Source organism: Myxocyprinus asiaticus, chromosome 5 (assembly GCF_019703515.2).
Source record: "Myxocyprinus asiaticus isolate MX2 ecotype Aquarium Trade chromosome 5, UBuf_Myxa_2, whole genome shotgun sequence".
Lineage (NCBI taxonomy): Eukaryota > Metazoa > Chordata > Actinopteri > Cypriniformes > Catostomidae > Myxocyprinus > Myxocyprinus asiaticus.
This window is the reverse complement of record NC_059348.1, coordinates 24,314,403-24,337,436: the sequence shown is the minus strand read 5'-3', so window position 1 is coordinate 24,337,436 and position 23,034 is coordinate 24,314,403. Positions and strand designations below refer to the sequence as shown.

The window sequence follows — 23,034 nt, the reverse complement described above, 5'->3', positions numbered from 1 at the left end:
CCATCTGGACATAACAAAACCATTTTTAAGGAAGTTACTAAGTACTTTTTCTTAGCTTCCCCAACCTTGCAGTACTACCTCTATCCTCAGTATTAATCTCTTCATAATTAATGTAATTACAGTAATTACCATTTCACTTCAGAGAGAACATCACACAAAATGAATTGTGTCTGAAAGAAAATTACCAGGCCTGGCAGAGAAAAAGAATATATAGGCCTTATTTTGCTGCTCATAACATGATATTTGGTGAGGCATCCAATGGCAAAAGTGCATGTAGTTTCATCTTAATAGCTCTAGAGGAAGAGTGGAATGATGGCCGTTCTCATTTCTGGATAGTCTTTGATCTCCTGGGTGTAGGTTTTATGCTTTTCCCGAGCCCATATAGTCATCTGAACGAAACCCAAAAATGTGAAAACCCCAACTGTTGAAATAAGAAAGACTAACTGTTCTTATCAGGCAGGTGCAGCAGAAATCACTCTTAAAATATATGTGTGCAGAATGTACTGTGTATGAGGGAACACGGTGTACCTGGAAAACATTGTGTCATGACTGTGAAGCTGAGCCATGATCCTACCTGGAAATGAGTGCATTTTTAAATTACTGCAGACAAAACAGCCAAAATGTTCCACAAGAATACTTCCAGAAACTTTTCACATGCTGATAGCTGCTTTTCATAGGAGTGGACATAACTCCAGTTGTTCCATATGTTTAATTTATTGCTTTTTGACATGAAGCAGGATACTTTGTAAACTCAACAAACCTCATATGTGTAGTTTGGGCAGGACACGAAGAAAAAGAGCCAAGTGAAGGGATTCTTTGTGGGATAAGGGATCTCTGTAGGCCTGGACCCTGTCAATGTTTAAAAGGAATGTGAGATTATGTAGTAGTGGAATTCTCTGTAATGGGATCATTCCATGTCAGCTCCACCAGGGGTCCCCGGCTCAATATTTTTTATTTTATTTTTTACTGGTGAAAGAAACATAAATAATGATGAGAGCCAAATACTAAATGCCATGGATCAATATTTACTGACTAATCCATTATTTTAAAGTTGGGTCAAAATGGCAATTTCCATCTATGATTTTGGAGCAAAACCATAGTAAAACATATTACCTTAGAGAGGTGGCAGCATCATTATTTTATTTTTACACAGAGATTGCCAAGTACATTACTAAAATTAGTTGACTTTAGCACTCCTTGTTGCATTATATACTGATGGTGTCAGTCCAAAAGAAGAAGAAGAAAAAAAAAAAAAACGTGTTGTGTTGTTTTTCCAAAGCTGGATTATTAAAGATAGCTTAATATTCTTTTAGATTCTGCTTCAGAACAAATGTTCCTTTCCAGATCAAACATTCATTTTTGTGTCTTCATTCATAAGGCCATACATCCCAGCTACATTTGGTTTTCAACCACTGAAAATGTGTCAAGTGTAACAATTTACACATGGAGTCAGATTTAGAGCCCCATATCTCTGGGATTTAACCATATAGAACTTTAATATATATATATATATATATATATATATATATATATATATATATATATATATATATATATATATATATGGAGTTATAAGCACTCCAACTTTGACAACACAAGTTTTTGCCTCCTATTTTTGAATGCACAGCTTTGGCATTTAAAGCAACAAGGTATGCCGAAGTCAACAGATTTTAGTAATAGACCTACCTACCTCTGTGTTAAAATAAAATAATGATGCGGTTACTTTTCTATGGTTATTTTTTGACCTGCAGTTTTGCTCCAAAGTCATAATTAAAAGTTGTCGTTTTGATGCCTCTCTTCAAAATAATGGATTAGTCAGTAAATATTGATGCATGGCATTTAATAATTTGGCTTTCATCATCATTTATGTTTATATTTCTTAATAAAAAGCTAAGGAAATCAAACATTTCAGCCAGGGACCTTTCTGAAATTTGGTTGATTTGACATGGAATACATCTGCTGCAGTTTAGCTGTATACTGCTCAGGCAACTGAAGAATTAACAATTCAGGCATCAGGGAGAAACAGGTATTAATATGATAGTGATTAGGGCTGCAACATATTAACAAGTTTTTATTGATTCATGCAGCAAATCACACAGACATAATAGAAAATACAACCTCAAACCACATGAAATCAAAAGAAAAATGTTCCTCCCCGAACAATAATCCCTCCACCCCACCCGACACAAAGAAGCACTCTAGTGATCATAAGTCAACTGAAAAAAGACACACAAATAGACAATAAAACTGGAAATATTTAGACATATTAAAAAAAAAAAGAAAAAATCTATCTAATCCCTCTCCACTTCCCCTCCCCGAGAACCTCCAAAAAGGCCAGATAACCGCCCCACTTCCTAATGAAAATATCCATATTATCCAGCCTTCTGTACACCATCTCCTCAAACGCCGCCACCCTACCCAGCTCAACGCACCACTCACGAAACAAGGGCGCATCAGACTACTTCCATCCCCTGAGAATGAACTGCCTGCCAATCATCACGCCTGTCAGGACCCAACTCTCCATGTATTTATCACCCACATGCAGGACCGCTCCATCCCCCAAAACACACAATCTGGGGCAAAACGAAAACCGTGTGTTGACCACTTCACATACGAACCTCTGTACTTTCAACCAAAACTCTTATATCCTAACACATCCCCAAAAAACATAGGATGTGTCCCCGTCTTCCGATTGGCATCTCCAGCAGGTGGGTGTGTCTTTAAGACCAAGCCTATACATTCTAGAGGGGGTCCAATAAAATCGATGCAAAATCTTAAATTGCATAAGGTGCACTCTTGCATCTCTAGATGCAGACTTGATGTTTTTTTAAATCCCAGCCCACACCCCATCCTCCAACACCAAATTTAAATCTTTCTCCCATAATCTCTTAATGAAAGTTGAAGCTCCATCCCCCAAACTCTGAATTAGCAAAGTGTAATACACTGATGCCTCATGTCCTTTACCATAAGCAGCAAGCACCTCTCCCAAAGTATCTGCCGCTTTAGGGGGGTGTACGCTACTCCCAAAAATAGTACAAAGCAGGTAGCGCAACTGTAAATACCTAAAAAACAGAGATCTGGGAATCCCAAAATGTTGAGTCAAATTATCAAAGGATCTCAACACTCCGTTCTCATATATCTCATCGAGTGCAGCAACCCCCCTGACAATCCACTCTGGGGGGACTTATCAATACATTTTTGGGTTCAACCATATGCTCGAAGCAGCATTCAAATAAATGTCCGAATTAAACACTCTGGACACTTTTGTCCATACCGAGTTCAAATGCGCAATGAAGGGGTGTAACTTAACTTCACCAGTTAGTTTGATAGACAGGCCCTGCAATGGCGAAATAGGGGCAAGAACTCCTTGTTCAATACAAAACCAAGGAGGGGCCCTTTCAGGTGGAAGCGACTAATGAGCCAAATGTCTGAGACCGAAAGCATAATAATAAAACAAAATCTTGGGTAGGCCTAGTCCACCTTTGTCAATCGCTCTATGTAATTTGTTGAAGTGTAATCTGGGATGCTTACCATTCTAAATGAAGGAATTCGCTATACTTTCAAATTGCTTAAAATAAGAGAGGGGGACATCTATAGGGAGTGACTGTAGCAGGTAGTTGAATTTTGGAATACAATTCATTTTAATTACATTGACCTTCCCAATTATCGATAAATGTAGTGAAGCCCACCTGTCCACATCACTCGAAAATCTTTTTATTAGAGGGTCAAAATTAACTCAAACTAAGTCATCCCCAAATATTCAATGCCCTGTTTGGGCCACTGGAAGGCGCCTGGCTGGAAAGCCACTACTGGACAGTATGCTGTCAGAGCCAAAGCTTCAGATTTAGACCAGTTGACTTTGTATCCTGAGAACTTGGAAAAGGAATGAATAATTCTGTGGAGGCAAGGCATAGATCTAGAAGGGTTGGAGACAAATAATAAAATATCATCTGCCTAAAGCAAAAGCTTATGCACCACACCTCCTGCAATCACCCCTGGAAAATCATCCTCCTTTCTTATCGCGGCTGCTAATGGTTCCAGGGCAAGACAGAACAATAATGGGGATAGTGGGCAACCCTGCCGGGTGCCCTTATTCAGAGTAAAATAATCTGAAATTAATCAATTTGTTTGTACAGGGTGTCTATAAAGTAACTTAATCCAACCAATAAATGTACTCCCGAACCCATACATTTCCAAAATCTTAGAAAGATAATCCCATTCAACCATATCAAATGCCTTTTCGGCATCGAGTGAGATGGCAGCGACCGGAGTCTGATCATTCACCACTGACCACATGATAATGATGAAACGCCTAATATTATCAGAAGAGCTATGGCCCCAAATAAACCCCACCTGATATATATGTATAAGAGATGTCATAACTTTACTTAATCGGTTAGCCAGAATTTTTGACAAAATTTTTAAATCTAGCTGGATCAGGGAAATTGGACGGTAACTTTTACACTCACTTGAATCTTTGTCCTTTTTAAGAATCAGACTGATCCGGGCTTGTGTCATGGTTTGGGGAAGCTTTCCATTCTTTAATGCTTCTGTATAAATCCATCTGGCCCCGGAGCTTTGCCCGCAGGCAGGGACTTAATTACCTCGAGAGTTTTTTTGCTCGTTCGGCAGTTTAAGGAGATCTAATGGACAAATTTTCCAATATCCTCATCAGTAGATGAAGACATGGAACTATAGAGATCAAAATAGAATTCCCTAAAAGCATTATTAATATCACTGGCCGAGGTAAATATTTCACCGGCAGAAGATTTTACTGAGGGAATGGTGAAAAAAGACTCTCTCTGTTTTATATATCTAGCTAAAAGCTTCCCTGCTTTGTCCCCCAACTCAAAGTATGACTGTCTTGCCCTGAATAACCAAAACTCCACTTTCTGTGACAAAATAGTATTATATCTGTATTTCAATCAGATCAATTCTCTGAGACCATCAGATTACATATGACATTTAAGCTCTGTCTCTGCCCTTTTAATATTCCCTTCCAATTCCGCAAGTTCTTGTGCTTTGGATTTTTTGAGGAATGAGGCATACTGTATGATCCGACCCCTAAGAATTGCCTTAAGTGCCTCCCAAGCCACAGAGGATACTGAGGACCAGTTGGTCTCCATATAAACATTTATTTTAGCCTTTAACATTTGTTGGAAATCAGGATTTTACAAAAGGGATACATTAAAGCACCAACTATATGATTTCTTTTTCTCCGTATGTGGCAACATCTCTAAACTCACCAGGGCATGATCTGAGACTAAAATGTTTCCAATTGAGCAATCAAAAACAGATGAAATGAGGGAATTAGATATAAAAAAATAATCTATTCTAGAATAGATTTTATGAACTGATGAAAAAAATTTATGGTCCCTACCAGATGGGTTCAAAAGTCGCCAGATATCTGCAAGACCAAGATTTTTACACATTCTGTGAAGTGTCACTGTTGCTCTAGGGGGCTTGCACACTTTTGCTTCACTATAATCAAGGACTGAGTCCATCAAAAAGATTAAAGTCTCCTCCCAATATTATATCATAAGGGGTGCCAGTGGTTTGCAACATCCCTTCAAGATCCATAAAAAAAGCCCTGGTCATCAGCATTAGGTGCATAAATATTAGCCAAAATCAGCCTTTGTCCCTGAATTTCAACTAAAACAATAATGACTTCCTAATTTATCTTTAATCTGTTTGAGATATTTGAATTGTAGATGTTTATTTATCAATATAATAACTCCCCTGCTCTTACTTGAGCCAGCACTAAAAAAAAACATGTCCACCCCATATCTTCCCAAATTTTTCAGCTTCCTGTGGGGAAAGATGTGTTTCTTGAAGAAACACTATATCATATTTCTTATGCTTAAGAAAAGTAACAACATTTCTTCTTTTTATGGGGTGCCCCAACCCATTCACATTCCATGTGGAGAGGGATAATCCACTCATATTAATGATTGACATCTTGATATAATAGAAAATAATAAACTGTGTCAAAAACAAGATTATACAGACCACAATCCCCATTAGTGCAAGAATCAAACCCTGAAAATATTGTGATTCTTCCAAGAAAGCTTTCCTTTGTTCCTCGCCTGGTGCAACACAAGATCTTTATCGGATGATCTCAGAATTTGACCAAAATTGATCGGGCCTGTTTCCCTCAGTAGATCTACCAGCCGGAACTCTGTGAGCTCGCTCGATTTCCAACTTGTGGCCTGTTATGTCGAGCAGACTCAGGAAGACTTCATCCAAGAATTTCACCATATCTCTGCCCTCCTCATGCTCAGGAATTCCAACAATTCGGACGTTATTCCTACAATTTCTATTCTCAAGATCTTCAATTTTTCCAAGAACACATTCTAAATCAACTTTGGTCATGGGTGGATTAGTGGATAATTTCCTCTCCGATGACTCAAGATAATCGATTCGTTTCTCAACATCCACCACTCTTGTGACTAACTCAGAGAATTTTGTTTCAATTGCCGTAATCGATCGATGTATAACAGCGAGATCCTCCAAGTCAGCAAGAATCTTCATCAGCATCACCGACATGCTGGACACGCTGGATCTCCTCTCCCGTCGCACCAACCAAATCGAGTCCCTAATCTGTAGGCCTGACGGGGCTTTCATCCTGAGCACGTAAGTGTCTTTTAATGTCTCCATAGCCCGATGATTTTGACTTCTTTGCCATATTTTACCTCAAAGAGCAAATGTGTAATAAAAATAATAAAAAATTTAGCAAAGTGCGCAGAGCTCGTTACTCACACGTCTGCTCCCTGCATGGCGTCACATGACCTCCAGGGCTGCAACTAATGACTATTTTGATAATCGACTAATCTAACAATTATTAGAATGATTATTTGACTACTTGATTATTAAATGACATTCACTGAATTACATGTAAAAAATACTTGGATTTTTATTAAATTTAATTCATTAAAAAAATCACTGCAAAAATTCCTATTGTTATCAATTGTTTTTGTCTTGTTTTCCATTTAAAACTATCTAAAAATCATATAAGATATGATAGAAACAAATAAGATATTTAGACTTGCTTTCAGAGAATTTATCTTGAATACAAGTGTATTTAGTATATAAGTGTATTTTTTCACTTGTTCATATTTCTGCAAGTGCAGTAAAGACAAAATATACTTGTATTCAATAAATATTCTTTGAAAGCAAGTCTAAATATTTTATGTTGCTTTTTTGGTAACTGTATCTTGTTTTAAGGATTTTTTTATATATAAAATTTAAAATATTAAATATTATATTCAACATTCTCTAACATTTTTTTCTTCTGCAGTAATAGCTCCTAAAGTAAATGTATGTAAGGATTTTTAGATATTTATACTGGAAAACAAACCAAAAAAGACAAATCAAAAACCTTTTTTTTGTCTTTTTTTTTTTGCATTGTATAATGGGCTAAGACTACACTTTCTCTCCTTGTTAATTCGGTCCATATTAAACTCACAAAAATCCAAACACTTCTTAATGGATCTGCATATTGCTGATTTTCTTCACGATAAGATACACACCGTGACAGTATATTATGACTCACTACGAAGCGAGCCATCATGTTATAATCTAGCTGCAGCGAAGTTCGAGTGTCTCCGCACGAGAGGGTGTGTCAGCCGGTAGGAGTTTGAAACTCTCTCACTCTGTTTTTCATGAGACTCAAATAAGCGCCTCTGACCGCACAGAGAAATGCCAGTTTCGGAGTTTGTGTTCATTTACACAATCTGCTTCCTTATTATTTGAAATTTAATAAAGGATGCATTAAACATATAACGCCGGGCTGTTTCATTTTTAGACGCTCTGACAGGCAAGTTTTGCTCAAATGGAACGCCAGATCCGGCTTCGCTTTATTTCACGTCAGGACGACACTTCTTCTGTGTTTACTTATTTTTATTTTTGTATTATAATTCCCTCATACTTTGCGATCTACATCACCTTAATCTGTTTGGAAAGTTTGGAGTGCGTTTGAACTGTGAGCTGTGTTTTCTTCCTCTCCTCAATCAAGTGTGAGCTGAAGTGCTGCCCGCATCATCATTAGCATTTCAAATGATCTCATGTTGCATTAAATGAGATCAAACGACTATTCGACAACGAAAAATGTTTTAGACAATTTTTTATTGCCGATATTGTCGATAATGTCGACTAACCGTTTCAGCCTTAATAGAGATAATTTTATACAGAAAGCCAGCGTACCCCCACACATTCATTTGTCAAAATTAAAAAAAAAAAAAAAAAGCATGCAACAGTTGTGCTTCATAAAAATGGTAATAAATCACAATCCCTGGGAGTAATTGCCTGTCTTGATTACACCCACACATAGACAGAATAGATGAAAGCTATTAGAACTCACCATTAGAGCTTATTCGATTCAGAATCAGGTGAACTGAAAGGTTTCCACACTCACAAACCTGAATAAAAAAGGTTAGCAAACAAAGAGATAAACAAAACAAAAAAAAAAAAAAGAGCCATTTAAAATAAAAAGTGATTGGTACTGTATATTGTTAAAGAGATGTTGGCATACATACCAAAAACATTGCCAGTCCACAGAAGATTTGGAGTCTCCCATAGGCTGACAAAATGAACATTGGTTAAAATGAGAACACAAAGCAATCATATTCTTGTAATGTGTTTAATAATTAGAACTTACTTGGTGGTGTATAGAGCGGATGGTTGATGTAATAGGCCTGCCATGTTGCAAACCCCCAATAGTACAGACAGAGCTAAAGAATGACATTTTTAAGTCATGTAAGGCTCATGATTAATATAACATGCCTACAGTAACTGCTAAAATAAATAAAATAATTTATTCCTTTTCTCAAGAATGAATGCAGAAAAGATTTATAGGCAAAACTACTGAAAACTATGCCACACCTTAATTGTATATTTATGTGTGTATTTTAACTTGACCCCATAAAATGGTTTGGAGCATATCGAAGGGCTCATGTCTTTTATTTTAAAAGTCATTAGCCTGTGGTTTACATCAGTGGTTCTCAACCAGGGGGCCGGGACCCACTAGGGGGCTTCAGCACACTTCCATGTTTACTTAAAATTGATTTAAAATAAGAAATATTAAAATAATTCTACTTAATTAGAATGCTAAAAAATACTTTAAGATGTATGCCTACAAATTATATACAGACTCTTTCTGAAACTTCTAGAATAAAAAACGATCCATGATTAATTGTTTTAATCAGACACATCTAGTTTCGGGTGAGGAGGCCTTCGAGTATTGTCTTGGATATTGGGGGGCCTTGGAGTCAAAAAGGTTGAGAACCACTGATTTACATCACAGCCTTGTTCATGATTTGCTACTTGTTAGTCAGTTGCGGGTGGTTTTGGCTAGAATGGCTCTCATTCTAGAGAGCATTTGATTGGACAAAATCTGTGTAGTGCAACATGAGTCATCAACATTTTTGGTCTGTTTTCTCAGACCAAAAATATTTTACAGGTGTGCATATATCTCCTAAAAGCTCATTTTTGTCAACTTTTAGGAGTACACTAGCATATAGGCGGCTTCAAACTAATAGACATAGGCTACAAGCCACAAAACTCCTAGGGTTACAAGCTCCCTCATTTGTATGTTTAGTGTGAAACCATTGCGTTATCACATTCATATATGCAGGCAATATTTTGGATGTCTGCTCCATATGGTCAAACCATATGCTTTCAGAGTGAGCTAAATTATATACTAGGGCAGGGGTCGGGAACCTATGGCTCGCGAGCCACAAGTGGCTCTTTGTTAAAAAAAATCAAGTGGCTCGACGGGTGTCTCACCATTCATCACCAACACATGATCATTTAAAACTTTCTAGAGATCATTTTCCAACAGAAAGTGTGGGTGTGATTGCAAAGCTTGAAGTCAATGACACTGTTTTGATTTCCTTTCTTCCAAATTTGTCGTACAGCCTACTCTTGGTGAACAAGGTTTGAAATGAACACCCACCAAATGCAGATTTTTCATGTGGAGTATTTTGCTGATGTACCAGCTACTGTGGAAGGTGACCTGTAAGACTTCTCAGAGTGATACATTACAAGAAATTAGACACAAAGACTCACGTTTGATGAAATGTGATTATATTTTGAAGAACAGAAAGAAAAGCTGCTGATGCGCATCTGATTTTATATGTGCGCAGTGAGCTCTGCTATTCACAAGTGCAATGAAAGCACTTCTCCAAGATACGCACATGCACAGAGTTCTGGGCCTCGTTTCCCAATAACTATTGATCTTAGCTGTTAAAAGCATTTTCTACGAGCGATTTTATGAACGTTCATTATTTTTTTTGTGTGCACCCAGGGTGTGATATAGCACCCCCCACCCACAAAATGCGAAGAGGTTCAATCCAGTTTGCGAGCTCCTCGTCCAAATGTATATCATGCGCGAGTAATTTTACTCATCTACCCACAACAGGTGGGTGACCTGTAAGGTGTCTCGGAGTGACACATGACAAGAAATGCTTTTAGTCAAAAAGATGTGCTTGAAAAAACACACTTTATTATATTTTTAAGAACAGACAAAAGAAAAGCCGTCAATGTTTGTGTCTGATTCACTGTTTGTTCAGAGACATGCAACGGGACCCTATCTCGTGGAGCAAGCGCATGTAAAGAGTTATCACTCCTTTTTCTCTGTTTCACTCAACTGAAAACTGTTTGGAAGAATAATGTAATCTATGAGAGTGCTGCAAATGATCTCCGATCATCTCGTGAGGTGCTGTGAGTTTCTCTTTATTTCCACGGAGCAGTTCGCGCTTACACATTGTGAATGCAACTCTGCAGGTTCAGTAATATATACAGGTATCTTTGTATTAAAGAAACAAAGACGAAAGTGATTAAATCATAAAGTAATTCAAGACACGTTCACCTTGAACCTAAAATTTAGTTTTATTTTCTTTTTTTTAGGCAGCATAAACTGTTACCAAAACCCAATACAAACACATTCGATAAGAACACACATTTGGCAGCATTTTTGGGAACACAAGGGAATTTATTAGGCTTATTTATTATGCTGATTATTATAATTATCTTTACATTTATAATTGTCTTTAGTTCTTAATTTGTAGGCTATAAGTAATTTTTCACCTGTTGTGATACTTGCGTGATGGTGGTTATATATAAGATTTTTTGATCACATCGTTATTTTAATTGCTTTTTTCGTTTCATTTAAAGTGCAATTTGAATTTAGAAATGTCTTTTAAGTGTTTCGTGTTTCAATAAATGAATTTAATTTTTAAAGCAAAATCAATAAAGAAAAAATATTCACCGACCTTGGGGGTCGACCATATTATCGGATATCGCGATATTTTAAATGCAATTATCATTGAAATATTTTTTACATATTGCCCAGCCCAAAAGGGAAGTTACATTTTTCATGAACAATTGTAAAATGAAGTAGTTTTATGGAGACCCGCACAAACACGTGTACTCAATTCCATATTGCAACATGTTACCTATTAATTTTTGCATATTTGTTTGTTTTTGAGTAGTCTATGGGTAATGTAAACATTTTATTTTATTATTATTATAAATATAAATAATAAATAAATATTATTATTATATATTATTGAAAAACTTTGTTTTTGAAAATAGTAAATTATTCGTTTGTGGTATGGCTCTTTCTAAAAAAATGCATCAACCAAAAATACAAAAATTGGCTCCTTAGTGAAAAAAGGTTCCCGACCCCTGTACTAGGGCATATTTTAAAACATTAAGAGGAAGCTTGATCGAAAGAAGCCAAATATTCCCCCTCAAGGTCCCTTAGAGGAGTTATGCACTTAGTGACACCATGGAACTTATGCTAATGCCATAAACACTTAAAGCTGCTCTATGTAAGATTTTTTTGGTTAAAAATGAACAAATTGCCATTATTGATTGAGCACATCAACAATCAGTGTACAAAACAATGTCCTTACCTTACCCAGATTTACTACTGTAAGCCTATAAAAAATAGTTTGTATTTTGAGCCGTTGGGTTCGATTTGCCGAGAAATCCCTGGTTTATGACGTTCATCTTTGCGTCATTACCTCATGTCTGCACACAGTGCCAGCTGTCTTATTGTCTGGCTGGAGAAACTAACTTCGCTGTTCAGTTCAGTCAGTCACACTCACAGTTCAGGACAGCATTGTTGCAGTTTAGGTGGATGTTTATCTGTTAGCCGTTTGGTGAAGTTGTTTACCTGCTATAATGCTTGGATATGATTTCTGGTAGGGTTGTTGAAGCTTATATTGCTTGTCATGCTTTTATGAATTGAATTACTCGTGTTTTAACCAATCGCGATGTATCTATGTTGTCCGGTGAAATTACTGTGACATGTTTAATATGGATGACTTCTGAAACTGACTTCTTGTAATTGTTACATTGCATATTTAAGCATATTATTTTTACGTTTAATCAAGTATATTTTATCCCCATTATTATTGAATCCTCATTTTATGTTTTTAGTTTACATGATATTGTGTGCATTGCATAGACATGCTATTGTATTAACTGAGGCTGGACAATATAGTATAAAAATAATAAAGTCTTCTATTGAACTCGTATCAGCCATATCATGAGTTTAACCTCTTAAATTGAAAACTGTAGTACAATTCAAACATTAATAGTAGACAAAAACACTTGAATAATCATTAAGAATACTGGTGGTGGCTGAGGAGTGTCTGTTCTCTATTTCAAAGTGCTTTGAGTATAGTGTCAGAAAAGTGATTTAAGTGTAAAATTCATTCAAATATGTAAATAAGAGTGTTTGTTTATCTTCATCAAATCAAGTAATATTTCTGTTTAAAATGTTTAATCGTACAACATAATATCAACATGAAATAGCAGGTTATGACTCCGGCTCCAGTCTTAATCACACACAGGCGATGTCCAGGTAAGCTAAAATCATGAGATTCATCTGCCAGAAGAGCAGTGCCAGAACACGACTGACGTAATGCATTCTTCCGCAAATTGCTTGCAATTTTATGTTTCAACCACAGATGTCACTAGAGAGCACAAAGTTACATAGTGCAGTTTTAAAAAACATTATCTAAAGAGCCAGGATAGGGAGGAGGACAATAACACTTTGGACATGCTGTCGGTCTTATCTAGCTCTTAAAAAACAGGAAGGGACATACTTTAATAAGAAAAAATTCAGACAAATTAATATTTGTGAAAAAGAAAATTTGAGATAAACATACCAGCATGATGGTGCGTAAAGGTAAAGTTCCGCCTGAAAAGCGATGGATAAAAATGGTTTCCACAAGCTTCTTAATGTAATGCAGAGAGTGGCACCAACAAGCTAACCTACATCACAAGAGTCAAATATAAACCTGTAAACTGTTTGCCAATATTTTAATACATAACCTTTCTTAATTTCCAATTATTAATTTTTTAATGTTTTAATTGTCAACCTTGTTTATCGTCCTAGATACATTTCCTCTCATTTGAATAATTGTTTTCACTCTGAACTTACTTGACAACTTTGAATGGGCTTTGTGTATAGTCATACTCATAACTGTAGATGAATGGAAGACGGCAGTAGAACAGCAAATAAATGAAAAGCGGCCCAAGACACTCTGCTAGAAATACCTAAAATATGCCATAAAATAAAGCCCTCATTCAAACACATATGAACATATCTGTATGTATTGTCATAATTTCTAATTGAGCATGTATCAGATTGTTTTACCATAGTCCACCCTAACTGTGGGCCGAGGTCTTGGAAGAACATCGTTGCAGTTGTCCCAACTGGTAGATCTTCCAGCACATCATCGTCCTTGAGGGCCTTTCCCTCTGAGAATGAATCAAGTCTGTTAGAGCTAAAATAATTTCAGAATATGTTCATAATGTTTTTCTGATTATTTAAGAATTTGAACCTTCTGAATAGTAAGGTCAATTAAGAATAGTTTTTGAATTTTTAACTTATATTTAAAAATATATTTTGTATTTGAATGAGATATTATTTGACTTAGAAAATGTTTTCATCTTAAGATCATATCACAATAGTCAATTCCAAACATAATACACATTAAATGCTTAACCAATCTTATATATATATATATATATATATATATATATATATATATATATATGTATTACTGGAGAAGAACGGGACAGTCCTAGACAGTCTTTTGATTGATTTTGAAAAATAATAAAATAAAAATGACATTTTGAAAAACTATCACACTTCACATTTGTGGCTTCACATAATATATCTACTCCTAATGGCATATGTTATGGAAATGAGTTTTGAAAGTGCTTAGATCGCCATTACAAAGTCATTAACAATAATATAACTAAAGAAATGCACCTCAGTTAAAACATATTGCAAAAATATCACATTTTTGTAATGAAATTTTGATAGCTTTTCTTCTAGCTGCAGTTTTCTCAACACTGTTGCCCTGCCTGGCATGAAATGGTGCCTGATATTCTGGCAGGAGAAGTGCAGACACACACATATGGGCCACAGCTGTTGCAGATCTAAGATTGCAATAGCATCTGTCTACTGTTTAGGCTTTAGTATTTAAAATATTTTTGTATATAACCCACTCCTTTTAAGGATTAGTCAATGCATCAACTGGCTTTTTTTTTTCTTACCTTTTAAGACACCTTAAATACATAGGATATAAAAAAAAAATAGGTTTACCAGGATGCAGCTTCAGCGCCTGTCTTGATGGATAAAACTTGGGGTCTGCAGGTATTGTAACAGTGAAATCATTTTAATATTTACATCAGTTTATTCTTATTACCATATTACACAAATGTAAGCTTAGTGTATTTAGTGAATCAGCACACAATTTAGCCTTTTATATAGTACAATCAATGCCAAAAGATAACTTACAGATCCTGTGCAACAAAGTCTTAATCTCTGCAATGGTGGCATTGGGTTCCACCTGAGACAAAAATTTCAAGAACTGTTCTCAGTTGCGACTCCCATAATTATCTTCACACGAGACACTTAAAAACAGCGTCCCAGCAGTCTTTGCAGACACACATATCATAGAGATATAATAATCACCCATAACCTTTGGGACTCAGTGCAAACACTTTTAGTTGGCAAGCTGACACACCTTATCCAGGTAGCAGAGTTGCACCTTGCTCTTGTGATCCAGTATCTCCACCTCAAAGAAAACATAATTTTTATCCTTAGTGGGACCAGCTTTCAAGCCATGTTGACACCTCGCCTTTATGAATTGGGCTACAGTGAAGAGATCCCTTAACTCCATTGCCTGCAGTGGACTGTAGGTGAGCCCTGTTTTTGGAGGATGGTATACTTATGCCAGTGGGTGAAGTGATCAGACCCTTTGAGCCACGTGGTAGATGGCATGCTCATGATGACCTCACTAGGATATCGAGTTTGGTATCATAACCAGATTATCTTGCTTATGTGGTACCCCAATCTCTCTCAATTTACCATATTTTGGTTTTACAAACAAGGTCATTCCAGGGCTTATTTATGTTAAAAAAAAAAACTGGCACGCATTCATGGCTCACTGATGTACTTTTTAAATTTCCAGAACACAGGCCTTGTACATTACGATTATCCTTTGTTATTTTAAGCATTTGTATGCTATGTTTGCAGAAAAATGTGGCTCTCATACAGTCAACATATAGTATTGGCACATGGACACTGAAACACCCTTGAAAAGACGTGAGAATTTGACGTGTCTTGGAATTTGGTCTGCAGGCTGGTCTAAATTTGTCTCTGACAGTGAGGGGTAATTCATCAGCTATGCTGCACCCTGGTGCACAGGCCTCTGAAACACGATAATTCCGTCAACTATTATATCACCAAGTGGTTTGATTTAAATCCTTTTAGTAAAAGGAGATGGCCCCCCACTGAGCTTTAATTATATCCTGAGCAGCCTTTCATTGATATTCTAGCTTATCAACATTAAAAGTGAAGTGTGTAATTTCTGTGCCACTAGTGTCTCAAATCAGAATTGGAAAAATAATGACTATTGTCACCTCACCTTGAAGCATCATGATGTACAAAAGTAAAGCACGACATTGCTAAGATGTTAACCTGAACTGTGTAAAAGAGCCATAGCAAATGTGACCACACACAGAGACGGCTATAACATCATAATCAACTTATAAACTCAACAAAACCATATGCATTACATTCAAATGTTTAAGTAAATTTGGTTTAAATGTATTACAACATCTGAGGAAAAAAATACAAACATCAATTGACAAGAAACAACTCATCACAAGTAAATGTTTTTTTTTTTTTTTTTTCAACTACAGGCACTGTCCCAGGGGTTGATTTATACTCAATTATATTTAAAACAAGACATTTTATTTGATTTTTTGGTAATGAAGATCACATTAAAGGGATAGTTCACCCAAAAATGAAAATTCTCTCATCATTTACTCACCCGCAATTCTGTCAATTCTGCTGCAAAAAGTGTTAAAATGTAGGATCCATAAATGATAGCTATAAAATTAGCCTTTGACAATACAAAGCTGGGCATTCTATTCTAAAATGTTTAAAGTTTCCAACACAGAACTGAAAGAAAATTGTGGTAGAAATGTTCAATATTTAAGAAAAATGACAAAAATAGCTTATGCATATGCTCTGTTGGATATTGTTAGTGGACAACATTAACTTAGTGGGAATGTGATTTTTTTTTGTAAGAGAGTTTATTTTTTAAACATTTTCCACATGGCCAAAAGTGTCCATACATTTGTGGAGAAACACCCAATTACTCACCTCAAAATAGGCAACTCTGTTGATGGCTCCATGTCTTCTCCAGTCCTCCAGGTGAAAACCATGCCACACACTACTCTCCCAACCTCTGAAAGAATCATTGTATTCATCCAGTCTGTCCATATTAGCTGAACTAACCATAACTCCTCATCTAACCTTGCCTTTGTTGAATGAGATATTATGAGCCCAATGAATACCTCCTGCTGTACTGAGCCCCAAAGGGGACATGCTAAATCCTAATGAGGATGTCAAATGGGAAGTAACTGCTCTCCACTGCTGCAAATAAACAGACAGTTGTCTCCAATGATCAATACTCCGGGCAATTAATCAACGAATTGGACATACATCAAAAGGTGCGGAGGATGGGACAACTGTGCTAATTAAAGTGGACATGACTGACCATTTCAGGAAGCAGACAGTGTTGAAAGTTTTTAGGAATAGGCCACTACTCAAAATGGGCCTCGTTCATGAAACACAAGCAGGAAGGATTTGTACAAGTCAGACCATTCTTATGTATCAAATTCGATAATTTCCGTAAGTATTTTTAAGAACGATATACGAAGAAATTAGCTCTGCTTGTTTTAATGAGGCCCAAAATGATTGATGAGTTCAGTGTTTTCTTACTCAGTTTGTTTTGTTGCAATTGTATGATTTTCTTGCCTTTCTAAAAAATTTATAAGTCTAATGTTGAAGTAAAACGGAATTATTACTACTTTATTTCTACACTACTGTCAAATCAAACGGTTTTATTCAGTTTTAGCCGCTAGGTGGCAGCACTCTCTTTTATTACAATACGGAACAGCTCTTGTTGTAATGATGCTTTACAGACTGGTGCTCAAAGTGCTTATCTAGAATCAATATACCAGTTCTTAATATTATCATATACATAAGCATACCAAAGGCAAAACTTGACACGTTTTTTTTTTCTAATTCTAATTTGATGATAATACAAACAACACAAAATCTTTATAAAGGTGTCAACTGTCACTTGGCATACTGATGACATTGATTACATTTTCCAATGACAGCATCTGTGACCCTATGAAAGGACATGCCCAGATTTAAAGGAATAGTTCACCCAAAAATGAAAATGTGCTGATAATTTACTCACCCTCAGGCCATCCAAGATGTATCGGAGTTTTTTCTTCATCAAAACAGAATTTAAGACTTTTAGGATTTCATTTCAGGCCTCCTCCTCTAAACAATGCAAGTGAATGTCCTCCATTTTTGACGGTCCAAAATGCGTATTTAGGGTGCATCAAAATAATCCACACGACTCCAGACAACAAATAAAGGTCTTCTGAACCCAAACAATTGATTATTTTTAGAAACAAAACAATACTTATATACTTTTTAACTACAAATGTTCGCTTCAGTACATCTCTGTGACCTGAGCTCATGAGAGGGATGACGTAAGTTCGGTGGTAAGGTCACGCATCACGTGGAGGAGTCAGGAAGCGCGTCATAGTTTACAAGAGAAACTTGTGCCGTTCACAAACCAAAACAGTCCAAAACAATTTCAAAACAATATAAAATAAAAAACCATTTCCAAATAATTATAAAAAAAATTTAAACAATGACACGATTCCTGACTCCAAGTGACGCGTGACCTTACCACCGAGCTTACGTCATCCCTCTCATGAGCTCAGGTCACAGAGATGTACCGAAGTGAACATTTGTAGTAAAAAGTATATAAGTATTGTTTTGTTTCTAAAAATAATCAACCGTTTGGGTTCAGAAGGACTTTATTTTTCGACTGGAGTCATGTGGATTGTTTTGATGCACCCTAAATATGCATTTTGGACCGTCAAAAAATGGAGGACATTCACTTGCTTTGTTTAGAGGAGGAGGCCTGAAATAAAATCCTAAAAGTCTTAAATTCTGTTTTGATGAAGAAAGAAACTCAGATACATCTTGGTTGGCCTGAGGGTGAGTAACTAGTCAGCAAATTTTCATTTTTGGGTGAACAATTCCTTTAAGTGTAAGTGTGCAACTGAGTTTCTGGACCTAATATTAACATAAATAAAAGAAGGCAAAGGACAATGATTTTATCTCCAGGATGGTTATGAAAAGGGAAATGTGGAACTGATTATTTTGATATCCCAATCAATCTGAGAGGGTCCGCTTGGGGTGATTGTCAGTGACAATCGAAGACTACTATAGCCTGCCCCACAAGCATCTTTGTCCAGCTATTTAAATTGCACAGATAAAATGCAGATGGTTCTGAAGCCTTAATACATGAGATTTAATCAGCATTTCTTTCAACAGTCCTTCATTAGCATGGCCTAATGGGAAGAGAGATTTCAGATAAAAATGATTTAGAACAGCTCTGGGATTGTTTAGTCAAAAGGGAAATGTTCACTTGAGTCAACTATTATTGAAATCTTGAAAGCATTTACAAAGCGAAGGCAAAGGGTCACTTTTGCACTATTTTTGGGCATCAACAGTTGCATTTTACATTAAATCATCCACAAAATCTATACAACCAGAGTGGTAATAGCATGTATACACCATCCTCATATTGTTTGTTCAACATGATCACACTGAAAGTCAGCATGTTATTTAAATCTCTTCATATGGTAACAGATATACAGTGCCCCCCAAAAGGATTTGGACACTTAATGTGTTGCCTGTGAGTTGAATATAATCAACATGGGATTCAAAAATTTCTTTTTGAGGATTTATTCTGATGGCTGTTTTATATATATATAAATAAAAGAAAGAATTTACAAAAAATGAGATACGGTACAATGAAATACAAAAATGAAATTCGGTCAAATGAAAATCAGAAATGAAATACAAAAAATGAAATACAGTAGAGGCTAATGTTAAATGGAAATACAAACAGGGCATTAGCCTACCCATATGTGTCAGCATACATGTCATTCACAGAATTTTATGCATTTAACACATGCTTAAATCAAAGCGTTTTCTGCATTTTTAACCAGGCTTTAAGGACATGTATAACAGTTTAAAACAATAAAATTATCATTACACATGATCTCTTAAATGGAAAAAACTGTGGGCTTTAAATCACTAAATAAGATATGGTTAATTCTAAATTTACATACCCAGTCCTCACATGTGTGCACAACGTGGTCAAACTCCACACATGCAATCCATATGCATCCTTCAAAAATTATCCATAACAAACACTCAGTTTTAACATGCGACTCTTCTGAACACATACTTAATGCAATTTATAAGTATTTTGTGTAAAATGTAATATTTACCCAAGAATTCTCTGCCTATGAACAAAACTGGGAGCTCTCTTGTACAATACAAATTCTTACGACATTTCTAAACAGCACACTTGCGCAGCAGGAGAGACTGCCGGAAAACAAGTGTCGCAAAACTCCAGTTCTTAAAGGGGCCACGACCAATTTATGTCTAGAGTTAAATGTCATGAAATTTCTCCACTTGGCTACAAATGTATGAATCAGTAGTGTAGTCTAGGGCATACGCATGCATACGCTGTATGCCCACCTATCTTTCTTAGGATTTTGCGTATGCCCACCTAAGATAAGCGATGATACGTATGGCCACCAGAACAACAAGTAGGCTTTTGAACCGAAACTTTTGCAATCTTTTTTTTTGTATGTGAGAGTGTACAGAGATTCTCTCTAAATGCGCACAAGCTGCGGAAGGCAGGAGCACAACTGATGGCACAGACAAGACAGACAGTCAGACAAAACTGATCCACCAATCAGAACCTTCATTTCAGACATGATTGTATATTTGCTAACCAATCATATTTTCCGTTTCAGTAAGTGGCGGGACATTTCCAGCGTATAATGCTGATGCACAAGCATCCATGGAGTAACCATAATATGCGCTGTAAATTTATTTCCCTGCTAAACGCAAATATCTATATGGAGTTTTATAAGCAAGGTTCGGGAGGAGCAAGGTAATTTAATCCGACCAATCACATAGCTTGAGTGAACGTATATAAACAGCTGCTTACCTCTACATGGCATCAAGTCTTCCGGCATCCCTCCACCTCCCCTTTCTCCTCCTACATATTCTTAATAACTACTCCAAGCTTGTGCTCAGGTCAAGCCTCAAACCTCAAGCCCTTCACCCAGGACAGCGAGCCACAAACATTTACACTATCCTCTAAGCAGGATTACATTAACTTGCAAACTACTGAAATATATATATGTCAAGAATGAGACCAGAGATCCAAGTGCGGAGGCAAAGTAACAGAATTTATTGATAATGAAACAAAACAGAGCTGGCGAAGCATGAGGGAAACCCCGGCACCGACTGCAGTGTGGAGATGGAAGGTGTGTTCGTAGGCTGGTGAGCGTTGTGGTAGTGTAGAGCGCAGATCCACAAGGAATCCTCTGGAGGTTAGTGTATTTGCAGGTTTGTGTGCGTCATGGTAGTGTGAAGAGCAGATCTGTGAGGAATCCTCTGGAGGATAGTGTGTTCGTTGGCATGAGTGCGCCGTGGTAGTGTAGATGGATAACCGATGAGGATTCTCAGGTGAAGCATCAAGGCGAGCGAAGCAACCAACAGGAAGGTAACCACAATCCGGGCACTATGGCGAAGACTGGCAACCAATACAGAAAACACGTAACAGGACTGACTAGGGCAGAGAGAGAGCGGTGAGTAACTACACACACAACAACAATCTAGCAATGAACAAGAAACAGAGTGGGGTAAATATAGGCAGAAAACAAACAATGGCCAGGTGTCTCTTGGTGTACCCAGAAGAGTTACCATGACAAAGATGGAACTGATTGATGAGGGTGCAGTCCAGAATGTCCCGAGCCGGGACCCAGCATCTCTCCTCAGGCCCATAACACTCCCAGTCCACCAGGTCCTGGACCCCTCTGCCCCTGCATCTGATGTCAAGCAACCGCTTGATGGAATAAGCTGGAGCGCCCTCCACTAGGCGAGGCGGAGGTGAGATGGTGTGGAGGGATGTAAATTGGACAGAATGAACGGTTTAATTCTGGGTGGACGCGACTGAGAAAAGGGGGCAATTTGAGACTGACCGCCAACGGGCTACTGACCTTCACAATGGGAAAAGGTCTGATGAATTTGGGCCCCAGCTTATGAGAGGTGAGTCAGAGTGGGATGTCTTTTGAAGACAACCAGACCTTCTGCTCGCAGATGTAAGCTGGGGGCTAAGACCGGTGACAGTCCGCTGACTTGATGCGTGAGCCAGTCCAGAAGAGGGCAGTCCGGTGCGATGGCACCGTTGAATAAACACGCGTGCGATGGGACCTGGGCTAAATGAGAACACCAAGAAGACGGATTATGGGAGGTGACACAACGCAGGGTCTTTTCAAGCTCTTGATTGTCTCGTGCTGCCTGCCCATTTGTCTGGGGATGGAACCCAGAAGACAAATTCACGGTAGCTCCCAGCTTTTGGCAGAATTCTTCCCAAAACCGTGACATGGATTGGGTTCCCCTGTCAGAAACCACATCGACCGGGAGGCCATGAATGCAGAAGATGTGATTAATGACTTCAACTGCCGTCTCCCTTGCTGAAGGTTGTTTAGACAGGGGAATAAAATGAGCTGCCTTTGAGAACCAGTCCACCTCGTTCATGATGACAGTGTTGCCATGGGATTGGGAAAGACTGGTTACAAAATCCATGGCTATGTGGGACCAGGGTCTCGAAGAGACTGACAGCGGTTGGAAAAGCCCGGCCGGAGGCAGACTGGAGGTCTTTCTAGATGCAAACAATAGGGCAAGTGGACATGAACCGGCGAACATCCTGCACTAATATCACTGTCTAATATGCGCCTGGGTACGAGCAGCCCCTGAATGGCAGGCAACATTGTACGAGTGGCCCCACCAGAGGACGTGTGTCCGGACCGATCACGCAACAAATAACAGACCCGTTAGACACTAGGCGGCGTTGTGCAATGCGTGGAGTACCAGGAAGCAGATCAATAGCGCAATCACACGGGCGATGAGGATAAGCCTAGCAGAGTAATCACTGATATACAGTAGTTTATCACATTAACTATACATACATGTTCCACTAAGTTTGACAACCAGAAAATGTGTATATCTTTACTTTTGCTTTTAAAACCAAACAAACTGATTTGCTTGAAAATGTTCTTAGGCTTTCTTTCTTGGTTTGATATTTTGTTTTCTGTTGCAATGACATTCCTGTATTTTTTAGTGTGACTTATGTCAGAATGCTTTTTGGGGCCAGTGTATAGCTATTGTAGTTGATAGACAGGTGGATGTATATGGAAAACTATCAGAATCAGAATCAGCTTTATTGCCAAGTATGCTTACATATACAAGGAATTTGTCTTGGTGACAGGAGCTTCCAGTGTACAACAATACAAAATCAATACATAAACAGCAGCAAG

At 37.4% G+C, this 23,034-nt stretch overlaps 1 protein-coding gene across 2 annotated transcripts; it reads right to left on the bottom strand.

Moving 5' to 3' along the window:
• Positions 1-61: 61 nt before the first annotated feature.
• tecrl2b (trans-2,3-enoyl-CoA reductase-like 2b) lies at positions 62-16,834 on the bottom strand. Of its 2 annotated transcripts, XM_051698217.1 has the most exons (13): positions 16,697-16,834; positions 15,051-15,101; positions 14,822-14,873; positions 14,627-14,671; positions 13,670-13,773; positions 13,454-13,569; positions 13,179-13,284; positions 8,657-8,729; positions 8,535-8,578; positions 8,360-8,417; positions 761-849; positions 529-574; positions 62-421 (listed from the first exon to the last, which is right to left on the bottom strand). In XM_051698217.1, exons 1-13 carry the CDS (start codon positions 16,832-16,834, stop codon positions 294-296), a joined length of 1,050 nt encoding a protein of 349 aa, XP_051554177.1. In that variant the 3' UTR covers positions 62-293. The 2 variants fall into 2 exon arrangements, with proteins under 2 accessions (XP_051554177.1, XP_051554176.1); XM_051698216.1 differs by lacking the exon at positions 16,697-16,834 and having other exon boundaries at positions 15,051-15,206.
• Between the last annotated feature and the right edge of the window lie 6,200 nt (positions 16,835-23,034).

Bases quoted from the DNA above. Each gene is read 5' to 3' on its own strand.
- tecrl2b (XM_051698217.1), bottom strand. From the start codon at position 16,834: ATGGTTAGTTCAGCTAATATGGACAGACTGGATGAATACAATGATTCT. The intron at 13,774-14,626 runs GTAAACCTATTT...ATTCATTCTCAG, and splicing joins GGCGCTGAAGCTGCATCCTG to AGGGAAAGGCCCTCAAGGAC. The intron at 13,570-13,669 runs GTAAAACAATCT...GGCATATTTTAG, and splicing joins CACAGTTAGGGTGGACTATG to GTATTTCTAGCAGAGTGTCT.